Source organism: Triplophysa rosa, linkage group LG14, assembly GCF_024868665.1.
Source record: "Triplophysa rosa linkage group LG14, Trosa_1v2, whole genome shotgun sequence".
NCBI classification, from domain to species: Eukaryota; Metazoa; Chordata; class Actinopteri; order Cypriniformes; family Nemacheilidae; genus Triplophysa; species Triplophysa rosa.
In genome coordinates this window covers 10134908-10154224 of record NC_079903.1, presented here as the reverse complement: position 1 = coordinate 10154224, position 19317 = coordinate 10134908, and the positions used below count along the sequence as shown (strand labels likewise).

The 19317-nt window shown below is 37.6% G+C and overlaps 4 protein-coding genes across 9 annotated transcripts; 1 reads left to right on the top strand and 3 right to left on the bottom strand.

Moving 5' to 3' along the window:
• Nucleotides 1-322: 322 nt before the first annotated feature.
• On the top strand, nucleotides 323-3766 carry proca1 (protein interacting with cyclin A1). The gene is made up of 4 exons (XM_057351639.1): nucleotides 323-1058; nucleotides 1174-1306; nucleotides 1908-2042; nucleotides 2133-3766. The coding sequence occupies exons 1-4, from the start codon at nucleotides 530-532 to the stop codon at nucleotides 3589-3591; spliced, it is 2256 nt and encodes a 751-aa protein (XP_057207622.1). The 5' UTR covers nucleotides 323-529; the 3' UTR covers nucleotides 3592-3766.
• A 742-nt stretch (nucleotides 3767-4508) lies between these two features.
• Nucleotides 4509-10603, bottom strand: LOC130564979 (dehydrogenase/reductase SDR family member 11-like). 3 transcript variants are annotated; one of them, XR_008964317.1, is made up of 8 exons: nucleotides 10349-10603; nucleotides 8485-8694; nucleotides 7990-8084; nucleotides 7771-7900; nucleotides 7501-7593; nucleotides 7313-7362; nucleotides 6725-6790; nucleotides 6455-6471 (listed from the first exon to the last, which is right to left on the bottom strand). XR_008964317.1 is itself a non-coding variant. In XM_057351473.1 (7 exons), exons 1-7 carry the CDS (start codon nucleotides 10481-10483, stop codon nucleotides 6427-6429), a joined length of 774 nt encoding a protein of 257 aa, XP_057207456.1. In that variant the 5' UTR covers nucleotides 10484-10603; the 3' UTR covers nucleotides 4509-6426. The 3 variants fall into 3 exon arrangements, 2 of the variants coding, with proteins under 2 accessions (XP_057207456.1, XP_057207457.1); XM_057351473.1 differs by lacking the exon at nucleotides 7313-7362 and having other exon boundaries at nucleotides 4509-6471; XM_057351474.1 differs by lacking the exons at nucleotides 6455-6471; nucleotides 6725-6790 and having other exon boundaries at nucleotides 7313-7386.
• A 334-nt stretch (nucleotides 10604-10937) lies between these two features.
• Nucleotides 10938-16561, bottom strand: LOC130564980 (dehydrogenase/reductase SDR family member 11-like). Of its 4 annotated transcripts, XR_008964318.1 has the most exons (8): nucleotides 16307-16561; nucleotides 14443-14652; nucleotides 13948-14042; nucleotides 13729-13858; nucleotides 13459-13551; nucleotides 13271-13320; nucleotides 12683-12748; nucleotides 12413-12429 (listed from the first exon to the last, which is right to left on the bottom strand). XR_008964318.1 is itself a non-coding variant. In XM_057351478.1 (7 exons), the coding sequence occupies exons 1-7, from the start codon at nucleotides 16439-16441 to the stop codon at nucleotides 11057-11059; spliced, it is 771 nt and encodes a 256-aa protein (XP_057207461.1). In that variant the 5' UTR covers nucleotides 16442-16540; the 3' UTR covers nucleotides 10938-11056. The 4 variants fall into 4 exon arrangements, 3 of the variants coding, with proteins under 3 accessions (XP_057207461.1, XP_057207458.1, XP_057207460.1); XM_057351478.1 differs by lacking the exons at nucleotides 12413-12429; nucleotides 12683-12748; nucleotides 13271-13320; nucleotides 13459-13551; nucleotides 13729-13858 and adding exons at nucleotides 10938-11098; nucleotides 11397-11462; nucleotides 11543-11635; nucleotides 11725-11854 and having other exon boundaries at nucleotides 16307-16540; XM_057351475.1 differs by lacking the exon at nucleotides 13271-13320 and having other exon boundaries at nucleotides 12028-12429.
• A 328-nt stretch (nucleotides 16562-16889) lies between these two features.
• On the bottom strand, nucleotides 16890-19144 carry dhrs11b.1 (dehydrogenase/reductase 11b, tandem duplicate 1). Its single transcript, XM_057351479.1, has 7 exons — nucleotides 18891-19144; nucleotides 18582-18791; nucleotides 17884-17978; nucleotides 17683-17812; nucleotides 17501-17593; nucleotides 17355-17420; nucleotides 16890-17056 (listed from the first exon to the last, which is right to left on the bottom strand). The coding sequence occupies exons 1-7, from the start codon at nucleotides 19020-19022 to the stop codon at nucleotides 17015-17017; spliced, it is 768 nt and encodes a 255-aa protein (XP_057207462.1). The 5' UTR covers nucleotides 19023-19144; the 3' UTR covers nucleotides 16890-17014.
• Nucleotides 19145-19317: the final 173 nt, after the last annotated feature.

Below are 19317 nucleotides of genomic sequence, written 5' to 3'. Positions count from 1 at the left end.
TATTTGCTCCTTTCTTTCTTTGTTTTCTATAAATAGGCCAATATATCGGTGATACTTATGTCTTTTGTATTTTGCTTCGAATATTAGGCCTATGTCATGTTTTGCGTTGACTAAAGATGTAAAATAAAACTGTGGTGATCCTAAAACGCACGTGTAAATATTTTTCAAGTGAAGTTAACTTTTGGTTTGTTTCCTGCAACATTTACCTTTTGCAAATAAGAGAAAGATAAATTTGCCTTTTGCAAATTTGGCTGCATCGGAAGCGCATGAAAGATTCGCATGTAAAGGCGCTATTGGAAATCACTGCACATTGTTCATGTGTCACGAGACGACAGGAGGAGAGAACAGATGTACACGGGTTATTCCAGTTCATTCGTGGAGGAAAGGGTTAAATAAATAACAAACCCCTCCCATTATTGACCGGCAACATATTAATACCAACAGCAGACTTTGAAGTCGCTGGTCGTTGCGGAGGAGAGGCTGCCGTGCTGTCTGAGACTTCGTGGTGCTGAAAGTGCCGCCCGCCGCGATGTGGTCCGTGTTTTTCGTCTTTCTGTCCTACCTCGACAGAAACTTTGTCAAAGGTGAATTCTTAAGCTCACTGGACGCAGAAAAAGAAAGCAAAGAGTTGTTTTACATGCTCAACAACACTCTCTGCGCCAGAACTTCAGTCGCAGGACGGTATCATCTCCATCACGTCACCGACGGGGTCGAAGAGGTTCGCTCAGTGCATGACTCTCAAGGCCGTCTGGTCGATTGCTCTGTGATCCGAAACGAAATGCAAGTCAAATCCTTCATGCACGTTTGCAGAATTGGTTTAAGAGACCAGAAAACGAACTCCGATTTGAAGCGCAGTTTGACCGGGGTGTCGGAGGCAAAGGCGAGTTGTAATAAGTTGAAATCTAGAAACGTGATCGTGACAACGAAACAACCAAAAGAGGCGAACTCGGATGCTGCAGACAATAACAAGACGCTCCGTCGGTCCAAGCGAGGTTTCACCTATCCCGGGACACTTTGGTGTGGTGCAGGAAATATTGCGGAACACTATGATCAGTTGGGTAAGTGGACTTTAATTCACGTGCTTGAGAATAGTTTGATGTCACTTTAAACTTAAAGTTAAATAAAGAACGTACACGTGATAATTCTGTAACTGTGCGTCTGATTACTCTGCAGGTGAATTCGCAGAAACGGACAAGTGCTGCCGCGTTCACGATCACTGTCCTTATGTCATTCATGCATTTTCCTCCAACTACGGATACACCAATTTTAAATGGCACTCCCTCAGCCACTGCGACTGCGACAACGCGTAAGTTTAATATGTGGTCCAGATATGCAAGTGTGATGCTGACAGACATGCTACATTTCATCTGACTATTTGATACATTTTTTTCTCAATCTTGTGTAATTGCTAGCCTACACGTTGTGATAATAATTAAGCGGTGTCATAAGGAAAATGCATTTGTCACGCTGACTGCAGGAGTAAGGGGAATCACAGGTTGAAAGGTTATGAAATTGGGAAAATTATGAAATGTAACCAGCAGCTACTGTACCTTAAATATAGATTAGATTTTTTAACAAAAGTATACATTTAAATCTAAAACAAACGTAAGATATTAAACTCTAAGAGTTATTTATAATTGTCAACTAGAATTGAAATTTGTATTGAACAGATGTAAGATGCAGATGTGATACACTTGCAATTTATCGAACATCCAAAATCAGCTCTTAAAAAAACTGTTCTCAAAAATCTAACAATGCATTTATTAATAAATTGCCATAAAAATACGAAATATCTTAATATTAGTGTTCCTGTAGTTCAACTGGTAGAGCATTGCATTACTATAAAGTCAATGTAAAATGCATACATTCAATGTGAATTTATTTATGAGCACTTATGTATCGTACAGGTTAAAAGAATGCCTGAGACTAGTCAATGATACATCATCCCGAGTGGTTGGACAAGCCTTCTTCAATGTGATCGAAGTGCCTTGCTTTGAGTTTTCATATGAAGAACAGTGTGTAGAGCGTCACTGGTATGGAATGTAAGTATCAACTCTACATTTATATGGTCATCTCCCAATGAGTGTGAAAGTGGCTGAACAAATTTCATTTTTCTCTTCTTTCTATCAAAGGTGTAAAAGGTATGACAAAGTTCCCATTGCAGTGATCAGAGAATCTATCCCTTATGACTTTGGGGGCATTGATGTCATTGATGTATTGACTATAGCGCCTCCTAAGACCAAGGGGTCGGACGAAGAAAAGCAGGATGAGAATAAGGGCGCCGAGAGCACGACACAATCTACGTTGTCCAAATCGAAGACCACCGCCCCCGAGGAGCCCTCGCTCACAAATGTGGTGACGGCCGCAGAGGATTTCATTAAAGTGCTTGCCACGGTCTCCACTTCGCAAAGCTCATCCGCAGAGGCGGGAAAAGGAGAAACGCTGTCGGAGAGGAAAAAGAAGAAAAATTCAGGCAAGAAGAAGAAAGAGAACAAAAAGAAAAGAGGAAAGGGGAAAGGCAGAAAGAAAAACCGAAAACCCGATGCTGTGTTGAAGGTTGATGAAGGTACGTCAAGTGCGCCCTCCACCAGTCAAACAGAGGAGGTCATGGGTAAGAACATATTGGTAGAGGGTCATGCAAAAATAGAGACATTACGAACAAAAGATGACAATTTCATAAACAGCGAACTCCACACTGTGGGTAACGGTCCGCTTTCTAATAAGATGATGAGAGACGACCCTCCACGGACAGTCAATGAAAGTCAGGAGGTTGTGTCTGCTTCAGCAAGTACAAAGAAAGAAGAGATACTAGAACGAGCAAATAACACAGAATCCATCGCACCAACTACACGTGATATGCCCATTATCCCAAAACTAAGACACAGAAGTCAAAAGAAAAAAACAAGAAAAACCATTGCCGACACCAAGGCTAGTCCAGCCGAAGGTGTTAGCCTGCCAGCGTCAATGACAGAGAGTCCCATTATGGCAGTAAGAAAAGAGATGCTACACAGTACAGAGCACAAGGAAGAAAGGGGACCTGTAGTTGGCACATTCGCTACGCAAAATACACCCATTGTGAGAACCAAGAGGCCAAATTCAAGGCAGAGAGAAGGAAGAAAGAAAATGAAGAAAATCTTCGCTCCCTCTACAGAGCCCTCTCAAGATCTCACCTCGGGAGATTCCCAACCGCTCCCAGGTTCAGACACTAGGGGGGTGACAGACGAGGAAGCTCGGGTGCTTGAGAGATTAGGTTTAGACCGGCTTGAAAATTTAGAGAGTTTAGTGACATCATCAGGTGCACCTGTTGGTACTCCAAAGAACAGACTACAAAGTTTACAGGGCGCTACGGTAAGAAGGAAATTTGAAGAGGAACACTCCAACCCATCCAATGACAGACGTGTTATCAAAATCTGTTATGAAGTCGTTTTGCCCCCTGAAACTGACCAGTCAATGAATCCTGAGACTACTACAGCCCCGACATTTATTCTCGCTCAGACTAACACTCCATCAACGGTGACTCGCACTCCTAGAACCACAAAGATGAAGAGAACCAGGGAGCGAGGAACTAGAGAAAAAAAGAGGAAAAGTTAAGAGAGAGTGACATTCAATAGCTCTGCTGTGATTTAAGTTGCTACATGATACGAAGCTCTTTTTAATAAGAAGCATGTTTTTATCTACTCTGTTTTTTTAGATCCGGTAGATTGGCAGCCAGATCAAATTTATGAAGCATATGTTTCTCAACATGATTTCTGAATAAAGTCAATAAAAGCAGTGTCTGTTCTCCCGTAGCATGATTTAGGAAAACATTCCTGTGCTCCACAGTGTGAGGTTTTGTTTTTATTACACGCTTTTTGTGTACTTAGGTAACCTGATAAATTATGGTATTTCCCTCCTGTAGGTTACTGTTAAGAAAGCAAGCCGAGTACCTGTGGTGCTTTGAGTATTTTATATGGGACTTTGGTCCTTGCCAGGGGTCTGAGTGGAATAGGGTCACATTCTTCACAAGGATAATGTGCTTTAGGTGCCTCACACAATCTCCACAATTAAATAAGCATTGTAACACTCAAATCTCCCATCAGCTGATCCTCACATGATCTTGTTGGAAATTGAGCCTTTTAGAGAAGAAGTTTAACGTATGCATACTGTAACACCGTGTCTACAACGGATGCGACCGGGGCGACACGACAACATCTTGTTCTTGATGGGTTTTGTCATGTTGCGTCGCGCCGCATTCAATGTGGACAAAATTTTAAATTATAATGGGTTCTAATGCGTTCTATTGTCTTATCCTGCCGCGTTGAGCCGCGTCTGGTGTAGACACAGTGTAAGAAAGAAGGGAAAAATGTCAATGATCAAAACCACAAAGTCAGGTGGTATAAATATGCAAATTACATTTTAAATTAGAATATTATTACTTTATTGTAAAACAAAATCACTTCATCATAGTTTTATATAGTACAAATTTATTTCAAAACCTTTAGTATTTTATTTAAAAATTATACAATGTTTGCCTAAATGCACTGGGATATATATATAAAAACATTTGATTAAGTAAAATGGACTTCCAAAGATTGCCCCTCAAAAATGTTAATATATAAAATAATTTCTTGGTCTTCAATCACACACATACACCAAATTGTAGGGTTTAATGTATTTTTATGTGGTACAATATTATTGGTAACACTTTACAACAATTGGTTGTAAATGCATAATAGTAAATAGTAAACCTTACTGTAACATGTTACCAAATGATCTACATTCAACTCTTTCTTATTAAAGCGTAAGACCTACATACTGTACAGAATACAAACTATAATATACTTTAGTTGGTTAAACTATTTCCATTATTTAAATGACGGACCACCCAAATTTATTCAAATTATGGTCTGAGCCGAACATCACACCATTTTACATCACACTGACTTCCTTCTCCGTGACCCCTGCTGTACTCAGCAGATCTAGAATGAGCACATGAAAACAATGTGGAGTCTCACACCACATCTCTGGTTCCCAGACATGCAATAATAATCTAGCATTCAGAGGGTGTAGACGTTATGAAATGAAATGCATTCCAAAACAGTACAATAGTATCACTTTCAAAGCGCTAAAGACAATTCGCGATTGATTTCAATGCGTTCCATGCTGTTACGGTCATGGAAATGGGGTTAAGAGGGCGAGTCTCCGTTCCCATGAGAGTGAGTGGCTTTTGCTGAGTAACCACACGCTTGTGTCCACATGCAGGGTAGAGAAGCGAGGGGTCGCCTCAAGACTGCTGTGAATGCAGAATTAATGAGTTGAAGGAGAAAGTGGCTAGATTAATATCTAAACAACTGTATATCTGAATAACTATCTATGAATTAAAGGTTGGGGTAGGGATTAAAAAAAGGCTCATGTTTTCTATTGGCACGCTGCAACGGTGAAACAATGGGTACTTCATGGAAGAACACATATTTTATCTTCTGCTCTGAACTTTTCAGGTTGCTAGGAAATTTTCCTCAAGCTGCCATTCATGCATGAGAAAACATGGAGCCCCAAGCGGCTGTCAGATCTTATAATTAATTCATATGATTAATGCAAAAATTAGTTTTCGTCATTTATAAAAACACTAACTAGTCATCTCTGGCTGGACAGTGGACACCCACAATATTTGGCCGAGATACAACTAGGCCTATTTGAAAATCTGGAATCTGAGGGAGCAAAAAATCTAAATACTGCATGAGAAAAGGGCCTTTAAAGTTGTCCATCAGAGGAGCTGTAGCAGGCTGTTGCTAAGAAGGAACAGTTTTGTTTTAACGCTCTCTATTGGCTTACCGCTGTAATGACGTTGTGGAAAGTAGATGAGCCTGAAAGCAGAAATTCTAAGCTTTACATAGATACTAAACTTGAGTGGGTAATTCCCAGAGAGCGGGTAGCAGCGAGCGATGTTTGTCGATGTGTTTCTGGCTATTTTTGTTTGCGATTTTGCTGCATCCACTCTCAAAAATGAAATTTTGATATATTTACGGTAGGAAATTTACTAAATATCTAAATGGAACATGATCTTTATTTAATATCCTAATGCTTTTTGGCATAAAAGAAAAATCGATAGTTTTGACCCATACAATGTATTTTGCGATTTTGCTGCATCCACTCTCAAAAATGAAATTTTGATACTGTTGCTACAAATAATACCCATGCAATTTATGACTGGTTTTGTGATCCAGGGTCACATATATTAATGATTTTTTCATCTGGATATTCTATGATTGGCAAACTTGCATGCAATAGGAAAAAGGATATCACTATGAGAAAAAATGTTTGCCCCATCATGTTGTGAAATGTTGGTGCATTTTTACACTTTTACATTTTGCCAAAGCCCATTATTTTTCAGTCCTGTTAGATAGATTCCTGGCCAGCATTTCAGAAATGCTGCGTTTTTAGAGAGTGTTACAAATACATCTGTTCCAGAGGCATCACCTGAAGGTCTCCAATCTACAGAAAAGAAACCCACAATAACTAGCCATCATTCAAATTTTTATTTTTTTCTAATGCACAAAAGGACTCATAAAACAAACGGGCACAAAACAATAACATAACACAACACATAACAGAATATTTAATTTTCTCTTGCTACAGCCTAGATTATTCAAATGACCTCATAACTAGACAAAAGCCTGACAGACAGCAAACATTAAGATCAATGCAATAATACATAATATATTCTCCAACAACGGAGTCTCCTTACCTGGACATGAGAGGGACCACTCAGAACATACACCAATGCATTAGCTATGTCTTCTGCCTGTAGACACTGTAAAAATAACACAGATCATTTGAAAAAGTGGACCTACAGCCATGGAAACATGATACATGGGACTGGAATTGTCACAATATATGCAGAAATGCTAAATAAAGGCAAATTTGGAATGGTCCCTTAATTTTGTGTATACATACATTTTATTTATTGGTTATACAGCCGCAGAAAAAATTAAGAGACCATTTCGGAGACTGATTTTCTGATTTAAAACATACTATTTCTAAGTATATGTTTAGGTAAAATGATCATTTTTGTAAAATATTGTTTCTGTTTGCATTTATTTGCAGAAAATTAAAACTGAGAAACAGGTGAAAATAACAGAAAAGATGCTCTGTATTTTTTTAAACCTCAAATACTGCAAAGAAAACAAGTTCATATTCACTTTTAAGCAATACAACAGTAATATTTCTACATATATTTAGGAAAAGTTAATAAAGTAATTTTTTATGCGATAACCTCGATTTTTATCATTTACATTTAGTCATTTAGCAGACGCTTTTATCCAAAGTGACTTACAGATGAGGGAAGTTTCATGTGTCTTGTCTTGCTGTCAGTCTTTCACATTGCTGTTGGATGACTTAATGTCACTCCTGAGGTTTGATTTTGTTAAAATTCAACAGACACTGGACTGGGAACAATACATCTACAGTAGAAATGCTGATTTGAAATGCAAATTCAGTCTGGTCTCTTAATTGTATATATACCTTTATACTTCTATAGGCAGCAGCTGCAATTTCTGGCTTGTCACTGTAAAACCGGGTGGTAAACGTTGTCTCCACTAAACCAGGTGATATACTCTGTCAATAAATAAGCATTATTAGTGCCACCATAATATTTGGACATGTTTTAAAATCAATAATGAAATCATAAAATTTATATATTACATGAAATGTATTAATAAGTCTTCATAATCATTAGTTCCTATTAGTTTATTGGCAATGGTTGCGGTGGTAGCACTACATTTCATCTCTTACTGTGGCACGTATGTGGCTCTTGGTTTCCCGTAGCTCTTGTCGTAAACCTTCTGTGAGAGCAGTCACAGCATATTTGGTGGCAGTGTAGAAGTGTGCATCAGCGTGATTCATGACTCTGTGTCCGCACATGCTGAAACACATTTTGAGACACATTATGATGCTTTGGTACAGGCAGGAATATGACTGCAGGTAAAAATATCACATAAAACTATTCTGTACCTGTTAATGTTAATGATATGGCCGTCATCAACATTTCTTTCTTTCATAGACTGGTAAGCCTCACGGGCGCACACCGACAGTCCAATCACATTTACCTGCGAAATGTCATGTTCGTACACTTTAAAACGTTGCTGTAATTTTGCAGCAGGTTTGCCAGTAACTTACTGTAGATTTAATTTACAATTTTGTTTTAAACATATACTTTCCTAGTTCTTTTTCTTTCCTAAATATCTTAGGTCACTTTTCTTGCTATGTAAATGTTTTGTAATTTAAGAAGTTTTAAATAGTTTTACAAGAAAACAAGACAAAAATGCTTAGGAAGAATGTCATTTTTTAGTGTTGCTGTGCTAATGCCAGCTCGTTTTGAAAGGAAAGTAGTAATAATTAATTATATTTAAACCTGCTGCAAAACTACAGCAAAGTTTTACAGTGTGCGTCATTCATTCCCTGTTGCATGTCAGCAATAAGTGGTTATCAGTTTTGTGAGTTACTTACATCCAACATAGTCCTCCAGTAACTTGTTTTGCCATGTAATAGAGGCTCTGGGAAAGCCAAGCCAGCGTTGTTGATGCACACCTCAACGCCATGATGTTGATCTTTGATCCAGGCAAACATGGACAAAATCTCCTCCTCTACAGACAGATCGCATTTGTATGGAACCAGAGTGCCACTGAATCCATTACGTACGCATTCTGATGCCAAGTTCTGTGAAAAGAAAAGCGTTCACACTTAATCGCTTAATGAATGCTGTGTTAACTAAACATTATTTGTAGCAATGAAAAGCCAAGATAAAGTCTGCTCTCCTGCATTCTAAGAAGATCAGGACATCCTGATCTTCTTAGAATGCAGGAGAGCGGACTTTATCTTGGCTTAAATTTTCGTAAGGGACTTCTGAAAATTAACCACGGTTTAAAACAACAACAAAAAACATAGTTTTACTATAGCTGAAAGCAAAAAAACATGGTTACTGTATAGGCAAAAATTACCATGGTTTTGAATACCATGGTTTTCCTGAGTGTTTTCTGTCACGGTCCTGCATTCTTTGTTCTGTATTTCTAGTCATGTGGCAGGATCGGGACGGAGCCCTTAGGTTCTATGTGAGAAAGCCATGAGATGTTTATGTTTTTGACATCTCATGTGTTTTCTCGTGTCTTGTCATTGGCCCCGCCCCTCTCGTTTCATGTATTGCTTCCCTGCCGTGTCTAATGTTTCCCACCTGCCCTGTGCAATTATCCCTCGTTTGTCTCACCTTTAAAAAGCTCTCTTATTTCATTGTCTTGTTGCTCGTGTATTACGTTTGGTCAGCGTGCTGTGTTCTTGGTTTTTGTTATACCCTGTGCTCACCTGTTTTCCCGTGTCGTGTTCCTGTTTGGATAGTCCTGTCAAGTCTAGTGTTAGTTTAGTTTGTCAAGTTATGTTAGTTTATTGGTTAGTTTGTTACGTCCCTGTTTACTTGTATTGTTTTCTCGTTCTTGTTTACAACCCCTCGTGGGTTTTTGTTTTGTTTTATTTTGTTAAATAAAATCTCTGTTAACCCCTTCACTGCCGCTGCCTGCATTTGGGTTTCTTCCCACCGTATTCCGTGATAGTTTTCAAAAACCATAGTTAAAACGTGGTTACTATAGTAAATAACAATAGTAATTAATGCACCAAAAAAAAACATGGTTTTACTACACTTTTAACACAAAAAAACATGGTTAATTTTCGTAAGGGATTGCATTCAAATGTTGTCAAATTAATAAGAAAACGATAAATTCCTTGTGCGAGTCATGAGATTCATAACTGCACTTTTGTTGTTATAAACAATTATAATTAATCATGTTATTTTATTGCTGCGTTTCGCTGGAGCGAGGTGCGACACGCGCCATATGACAACATGCCCCAGTAGATGAGTTGAGTTGTCACAAACTGCGTCAACAACGTGCAAATAGTAAAGGTCAGGAGGTATGAAATACAAAACAATAAATGAGACGGCAAAATTGTAAAATAATAATATAAGTGAATAAATAAAGTAACGCCCAAAAAGACCAACTCATTATTTTGGGTCATGTGGCAACAAAGTCTCCAGTGAATTATTATTCAGTAGTAAACTTTGTACTAGGCTAAGTATTTATATTTTAACAAGCACATTTCGAAATGAAGTGTTTCCCTCAACATGTTTGTTACAATATTACACAGGCTGTACAGAGCACGATGCCACATGCGTTAATAAGTTACCAAATAAACATATTATTCAATTTTGGTTAACTTGTTTCTAAAAACATTAACTTTGCATTTCACAGCAGCTTGAGAAGCATCATCCACGAACTTTGATTTCTATATTATAACTGTGCAACTAACTTTGACATAGTTAGCTTACCTCTATTTGTTCTACGTTCCTGGCACATCCAATCACTTTCATGCCATGCTGGGATAATGATTTAGCGATCGCAGCTCCGATGCCCACTGAAGCACCAGTGACAAGAGCAACTCTACCCCTCCATCGATCCATCATCACTATCACAAAACACAGCTGAGCATCTCCTCTTAGCTTTTTACTGCAGTCCCTCCTCTGCCTGACTGTAGGGCCAATAGAAAGGCACGTCCGATACACAAAGCCTCTGTTTTTTTACTAGCCGTGACCAAAAACAATTTAGTTACCTTGCTCGTTTGAAAAAAATGTGGTGGTGCGTGTAGCAATATTTACAAAAATAGCTTTGGTTAGTAGCTTAGTGCAAAAACAATCTTCAAACTGATTTTGTATTGATCATCTCTGTGATGTCAAGCACTATGCAAACTTGATTTTTTTAAACCTACTTTAGTGTTTAGTAGGCTACTTGCAACATTTTCTCAAATGCTTATTTTAGTTTCTCCTATAACATTAACAATAAACTGAAATGTTACAGTAAATAAATTAAGACATTCTACAAATGCAGCATTTATTACAAATAATTACATTTAATTGAAATTCGTTTACAACAAATCGAAACAGATTTTGCCACCAATCGGTCTGTAAGCCTATATACTGTATGTTAGGAATATATGTTTGATTCTGATTCTGAATGATTGATACTTTTATTAACTTTAGTTATGTCAGTTGTTCCACAGGCCTCATCTGAATGTCACCAATCTAAAGAGAATGAGGGATAACACAGTTATAATAAAAAGTAATAATTACTGTCTTTATCTTATTGAAGAAAATTCTACAATGGGGTTCAGAAGTCCACATATAAAATCTTGGATTGAAAATCAAATTTAAACCTGGAAATAAAATGCAGTAACTGGATTATCAGTTTTGGCACAAACATGGGAAGTTCGTGCCAGCATGTTGCTTTTTAAGTGAACTCTGAACTTGCATATAATGCAAAAACAAAGAAGCATTTTTAATGATGTACTCAGACTCAAACTACAGAATGAGTCCAGCTTACCTGAACATGTGGAGGAGCACTTAAAACATACACCACTGCAGTGGCTATATCATCAGCGTGCAGACACTGTAGAAACATCATTTAAATATTCCATAAACACTGAGCTATTATGTATTGTGTAGAAAAGCAATAGGGTTTGTCTATACCTTTATACTTTTAAATAAAGCTGTAGCCTTCTCTGGCTTGTGTTCAAAAAGCCGATAGGCAAACTCAGTCTCCACATAACCAGGAGATATGCACTGATAAAGAAAAAGCACAGGACCACCATAGTGTTTCATTATGTTTTAACAGTCATGCACCTCTTTATTCTTCGTTAGCTTTATCTTACTGTGGCACGTATGTGGGTCTTAGCCTCCCGTAACTCTTGTCGTAAACCTTCTGTGAGAGCAGTCACAGCATATTTGGTAGCAGTGTAGAAGTGTCCATCAGCATTGTGCACAACTTGGTGTCCACACATGCTAAGGCACATATTGGAAGATGTTTAATGCTTTGGAGATATAAATATGTGCAAATAAAACTTTTACTGTACCTGTTAATGTTAATGATATGGCCGTCATCAACATTTCTTTCTTTCATAGACTGGTAAGCCTCACGGGCGCACACCGACAGTCCAATCACAATGCTTTTTGGCATAAAAGAAAAATCGATAGTTTTGACCCATACAATGTATTTTGCGATTTTGCTGCATCCACTCTCAAAAATGAAATTTTGATACTGTTGCTACAAATAATACCCATGCAATTTATGACTGGTTTTGTGATCCAGGGTCACATATATTAATGATTTTTTCATCTGGATATTCTATGATTGGCAAACTTGCATGCAATAGGAAAAAGGATATCACTATGAGAAAAAATGTTTGCCCCATCATGTTGTGAAATGTTGGTGCATTTTTACACTTTTACATTTTGCCAAAGCCCATTATTTTTCAGTCCTGTTAGATAGATTCCTGGCCAGCATTTCAGAAATGCTGCGTTTTTAGAGAGTGTTACAAATACATCTGTTCCAGAGGCATCACCTGAAGGTCTCCAATCTACAGAAAAGAAACCCACAATAACTAGCCATCATTCAAATTTTTATTTTTTTCTAATGCACAAAAGGACTCATAAAACAAACGGGCACAAAACAATAACATAACACAACACATAACAGAATATTTAATTTTCTCTTGCTACAGCCTAGATTATTCAAATGACCTCATAACTAGACAAAAGCCTGACAGACAGCAAACATTAAGATCAATGCAATAATACATAATATATTCTCCAACAACGGAGTCTCCTTACCTGGACATGAGAGGGACCACTCAGAACATACACCAATGCATTAGCTATGTCTTCTGCCTGTAGACACTGTAAAAATAACACAGATCATTTGAAAAAGTGGACCTACAGCCATGGAAACATGATACATGGGACTGGAATTGTCACAATATATGCAGAAATGCTAAATAAAGGCAAATTTGGAATGGTCCCTTAATTTTGTGTATACATACATTTTATTTATTGGTTATACAGCCGCAGAAAAAATTAAGAGACCATTTCGGAGACTGATTTTCTGATTTAAAACATACTATTTCTAAGTATATGTTTAGGTAAAATGATCATTTTTGTAAAATATTGTTTCTGTTTGCATTTATTTGCAGAAAATTAAAACTGAGAAACAGGTGAAAATAACAGAAAAGATGCTCTGTATTTTTTTAAACCTCAAATACTGCAAAGAAAACAAGTTCATATTCACTTTTAAGCAATACAACAGTAATATTTCTACATATATTTAGGAAAAGTTAATAAAGTAATTTTTTATGCGATAACCTCGATTTTTATCATTTACATTTAGTCATTTAGCAGACGCTTTTATCCAAAGTGACTTACAGATGAGGGAAGTTTCATGTGTCTTGTCTTGCTGTCAGTCTTTCACATTGCTGTTGGATGACTTAATGTCACTCCTGAGGTTTGATTTTGTTAAAATTCAACAGACACTGGACTGGGAACAATACATCTACAGTAGAAATGCTGATTTGAAATGCAAATTCAGTCTGGTCTCTTAATTGTATATATACCTTTATACTTCTATAGGCAGCAGCTGCAATTTCTGGCTTGTCACTGTAAAACCGGGTGGTAAACGTTGTCTCCACTAAACCAGGTGATATACTCTGTCAATAAATAAGCATTATTAGTGCCACCATAATATTTGGACATGTTTTAAAATCAATAATGAAATCATAAAATTTATATATTACATGAAATGTATTAATAAGTCTTCATAATCATTAGTTCCTATTAGTTTATTGGCAATGGTTGCGGTGGTAGCACTACATTTCATCTCTTACTGTGGCACGTATGTGGCTCTTGGTTTCCCGTAGCTCTTGTCGTAAACCTTCTGTGAGAGCAGTCACAGCATATTTGGTGGCAGTGTAGAAGTGTGCATCAGCGTGATTCATGACTCTGTGTCCGCACATGCTGAAACACATTTTGAGACACATTATGATGCTTTGGTACAGGCAGGAATATGACTGCAGGTAAAAATATCACATAAAACTATTCTGTACCTGTTAATGTTAATGATATGGCCGTCATCAACATTTCTTTCTTTCATAGACTGGTAAGCCTCACGGGCGCACACCGACAGTCCAATCACATTTACCTGCGAAATGTCATGTTCGTACACTTTAAAACGTTGCTGTAATTTTGCAGCAGGTTTGCCAGTAACTTACTGTAGATTTAATTTACAATTTTGTTTTAAACATATACTTTCCTAGTTCTTTTTCTTTCCTAAATATCTTAGGTCACTTTTCTTGCTATGTAAATGTTTTGTAATTTAAGAAGTTTTAAATAGTTTTACAAGAAAACAAGACAAAAATGCTTAGGAAGAATGTCATTTTTTAGTGTTGCTGTGCTAATGCCAGCTCGTTTTGAAAGGAAAGTAGTAATAATTAATTATATTTAAACCTGCTGCAAAACTACAGCAAAGTTTTACAGTGTGCGTCATTCATTCCCTGTTGCATGTCAGCAATAAGTGGTTATCAGTTTTGTGAGTTACTTACATCCAACATAGTCCTCCAGTAACTTGTTTTGCCATGTAATAGAGGCTCTGGGAAAGCCAAGCCAGCGTTGTTGATGCACACCTCAACGCCATGATGTTGATCTTTGATCCAGGCAAACATGGACAAAATCTCCTCCTCTACAGACAGATCGCATTTGTATGGAACCAGAGTGCCACTGAATCCATTACGTACGCATTCTGATGCCAAGTTCTGTGAAAAGAAAAGCGTTCACACTTAATCGCTTAATGAATGCTGTGTTAACTAAACATTATTTGTAGCAATGAAAAGCCAAGATAAAGTCTGCTCTCCTGCATTCTAAGAAGATCAGGACATCCTGATCTTCTTAGAATGCAGGAGAGCGGACTTTATCTTGGCTTAAATTTTCGTAAGGGACTTCTGAAAATTAACCACGGTTTAAAACAACAACAAAAAACATAGTTTTACTATAGCTGAAAGCAAAAAAACATGGTTACTGTATAGGCAAAAATTACCATGGTTTTGAATACCATGGTTTTCCTGAGTGTTTTCTGTCACGGTCCTGCATTCTTTGTTCTGTATTTCTAGTCATGTGGCAGGATCGGGACGGAGCCCTTAGGTTCTATGTGAGAAAGCCATGAGATGTTTATGTTTTTGACATCTCATGTGTTTTCTCGTGTCTTGTCATTGGCCCCGCCCCTCTCGTTTCATGTATTGCTTCCCTGCCGTGTCTAATGTTTCCCACCTGCCCTGTGCAATTATCCCTCGTTTGTCTCACCTTTAAAAAGCTCTCTTATTTCATTGTCTTGTTGCTCGTGTATTACGTTTGGTCAGCGTGCTGTGTTCTTGGTTTTTGTTATACCCTGTGCTCACCTGTTTTCCCGTGTCGTGTTCCTGTTTGGATAGTCCTGTCAAGTCTAGTGTTAGTTTAGTTTGTCAAGTTATGTTAGTTTATTGGTTAGTTTGTTACGTCCCTGTTTACTTGTATTGTTTTCTCGTTCTTGTTTACAACCCCTCGTGGGTTTTTGTTTTGTTTTATTTTGTTAAATAAAATCTCTGTTAACCCCTTCACTGCCGCTGCCTGCATTTGGGTTTCTTCCCACCGTATTCCGTGATAGTTTTCAAAAACCATAGTTAAAACGTGGTTACTATAGTAAATAACAATAGTAATTAATGCACCAAAAAAAAACATGGTTTTACTACACTTTTAACACAAAAAAACATGGTTAATTTTCGTAAGGGATTGCATTCAAATGTTGTCAAATTAATAAGAAAACGATAAATTCCTTGTGCGAGTCATGAGATTCATAACTGCACTTTTGTTGTTATAAACAATTATAATTAATCATGTTATTTTATTGCTGCGTTTCGCTGGAGCGAGGTGCGACACGCGCCATATGACAACATGCCCCAGTAGATGAGTTGAGTTGTCACAAACTGCGTCAACAACGTGCAAATAGTAAAGGTCAGGAGGTATGAAATACAAAACAATAAATGAGACGGCAAAATTGTAAAATAATAATATAAGTGAATAAATAAAGTAACGCCCAAAAAGACCAACTCATTATTTTGGGTCATGTGGCAACAAAGTCTCCAGTGAATTATTATTCAGTAGTAAACTTTGTACTAGGCTAAGTATTTATATTTTAACAAGCACATTTCGAAATGAAGTGTTTCCCTCAACATGTTTGTTACAATATTACACAGGCTGTACAGAGCACGATGCCACATGCGTTAATAAGTTACCAAATAAACATATTATTCAATTTTGGTTAACTTGTTTCTAAAAACATTAACTTTGCATTTCACAGCAGCTTGAGAAGCATCATCCACGAACTTTGATTTCTATATTATAACTGTGCAACTAACTTTGACATAGTTAGCTTACCTCTATTTGTTCTACGTTCCTGGCACATCCAATCACTTTCATGCCATGCTGGGATAATGATTTAGCGATCGCAGCTCCGATGCCCACTGAAGCACCAGTGACAAGAGCAACTCTACCCCTCCATCGATCCATCATCACTATCACAAAACACAGCTGAGCATCTCCTCTTAGCTTTTTACTGCAGTCCCTCCTCTGCCTGACTGTAGGGCCAATAGAAAGGCACGTCCGATACACAAAGCCTCTGTTTTTTTACTAGCCGTGACCAAAAACAATTTAGTTACCTTGCTCGTTTGAAAAAAATGTGGTGGTGCGTGTAGCAATATTTACAAAAATAGCTTTGGTTAGTAGCTTAGTGCAAAAACAATCTTCAAACTGATTTTGTATTGATCATCTCTGTGATGTCAAGCACTATGCAAACTTGATTTTTTTAAACCTACTTTAGTGTTTAGTAGGCTACTTGCAACATTTTCTCAAATGCTTATTTTAGTTTCTCCTATAACATTAACAATAAACTGAAATGTTACAGTAAATAAATTAAGACATTCTACAAATGCAGCATTTATTACAAATAATTACATTTAATTGAAATTCGTTTACAACAAATCGAAACAGATTTTGCCACCAATCGGTCTGTAAGCCTATATACTGTATGTTAGGAATATATGTTTGATTCTGATTCTGAATGATTGATACTTTTATTAACTTTAGTTATGTCAGTTGTTCCACAGGCCTCATCTGAATGTCACCAATCTAAAGAGAATGAGGGATAACACAGTTATAATAAAAAGTAATAATTACTGTCTTTATCTTATTGAAGAAAATTCTACAATGGGGTTCAGAAGTCCACATATAAAATCTTGGATTGAAAATCAAATTTAAACCTGGAAATAAAATGCAGTAACTGGATTATCAGTTTTGGCACAAACATGGGAAGTTCGTGCCAGCATGTTGCTTTTTAAGTGAACTCTGAACTTGCATATAATGCAAAAACAAAGAAGCATTTTTAATGATGTACTCAGACTCAAACTACAGAATGAGTCCAGCTTACCTGAACATGTGGAGGAGCACTTAAAACATACACCACTGCAGTGGCTATATCATCAGCGTGCAGACACTGTAGAAACATCATTTAAATATTCCATAAACACTGAGCTATTATGTATTGTGTAGAAAAGCAATAGGGTTTGTCTATACCTTTATACTTTTAAATAAAGCTGTAGCCTTCTCTGGCTTGTGTTCAAAAAGCCGATAGGCAAACTCAGTCTCCACATAACCAGGAGATATGCACTGATAAAGAAAAAGCACAGGACCACCATAGTGTTTCATTATGTTTTAACAGTCATGCACCTCTTTATTCTTCGTTAGCTTTATCTTACTGTGGCACGTATGTGGGTCTTAGCCTCCCGTAACTCTTGTCGTAAACCTTCTGTGAGAGCAGTCACAGCATATTTGGTAGCAGTGTAGAAGTGTCCATCAGCATTGTGCACAACTTGGTGTCCACACATGCTAAGGCACATATTGGAAGATGTTTAATGCTTTGGAGATATAAATATGTGCAAATAAAACTTTTACTGTACCTGTTAATGTTAATGATATGGCCGTCATCAACATTTCTTTCTTTCATAGACTGGTAAGCCTCACGGGCGCACACCGACAGTCCAATCACATTCACCTGCAAAATGTCAAATAGTTGTTGAACAGTTCACCCAAAAATGAAAATTCTGTCATCATTTACTCACCCTCGAGTTGTTTCAAACCTGTATACATTTCTTTGTTCTGATGAACTCTGAGAAAGATATTTGGAAGATTGCTTGTTGTAACGAAAACATTTCTTAGCTACCATTGACTACCATAGTGGGTAGTGAAAAGCGCCCTAGAGCTGTTTGCTATCCTACATTCTTCAAAATATCATCTTTTGTGTTCAACAGAACAAAAAAATGTATAAAGCAATTTTTCCTACCATGGTAGTCAATGGGGTCCAAGAACTGTTTGGTTACAAGCATTCTTCCAAATATCTTTCTCTGTGTTCATCAGAACAAAGACATTAACACAGATTTGGAACAACTCAAGGGCGAGTAAATGATGGGAGAATTTTCATTTTTGGTTGAACTTTTCCTTTAAATGTGTCAGTCTAAAAGCGACCATTTTGAGAATGACTAACTAGCGCCTGCTAGCGACCCATACTGGAGTGACATGGCTGTAAGTGAGCGGGGGATTATTTGTTTCTGACAAATTTCAGTTTGTTACACAGGTGTACTATCTGTGAGTTACTTACATCCATCATAGTCTTCCAGCCACTGGTTTTGCCACATAATAGAGGCTCTGGGAAAGCCAAGCCAGCGTTATTGATGCACACGTCGACGCCATGATGTTGATCTTTGATCCATGCAAACATGGACAAAATCTCCTCCTCTACAGACAGATCGCATTTGTATGGAACCAGAGTGCCACTGAATCCACCACGGACGCATTCTGATGCTAATTTCTTTAAGACATAAGAAGATCTTATAAGATATTACATAACTATATCACCATAAAGCAATTTCAGTTTACTTTCTGTCTTGCTCATATTTGGCATAAATACCTCGATTTGTTGCACGTTTCTGGCACAGCCAACCACTTTCATGCCATGCTGGGCGAGAGACTTTGCTATTGCAGCTCCTATTCCCACTGAAGCACCGGTGACAAGAGCAACTCTCCCTTTCCAGCAATCCATTACACAAGTTATACCAAAGATGATAGATATATTAACAAGACGTGCCACTGCTGTTATGGTCTAAAGGAGAAAGTTCCGCCTTCCAGTAAAAAGAGCTAATCGCAAAGCTGACATTCTCTGGGGAGGGGCGTCTAGTGAGGGGTGTTCGACTCCGGGTTTTTTTGGAGTCGACTCCAATTCTCGACTCCCACTTTTGGAGTCGAAGTCGATGGAATCCATTTACTGTCATTCAAAACGGGCTCAGGAAAGCGAATATAAAATAAATGAATGTAACTTCACAAGTTTGGGAACTTTT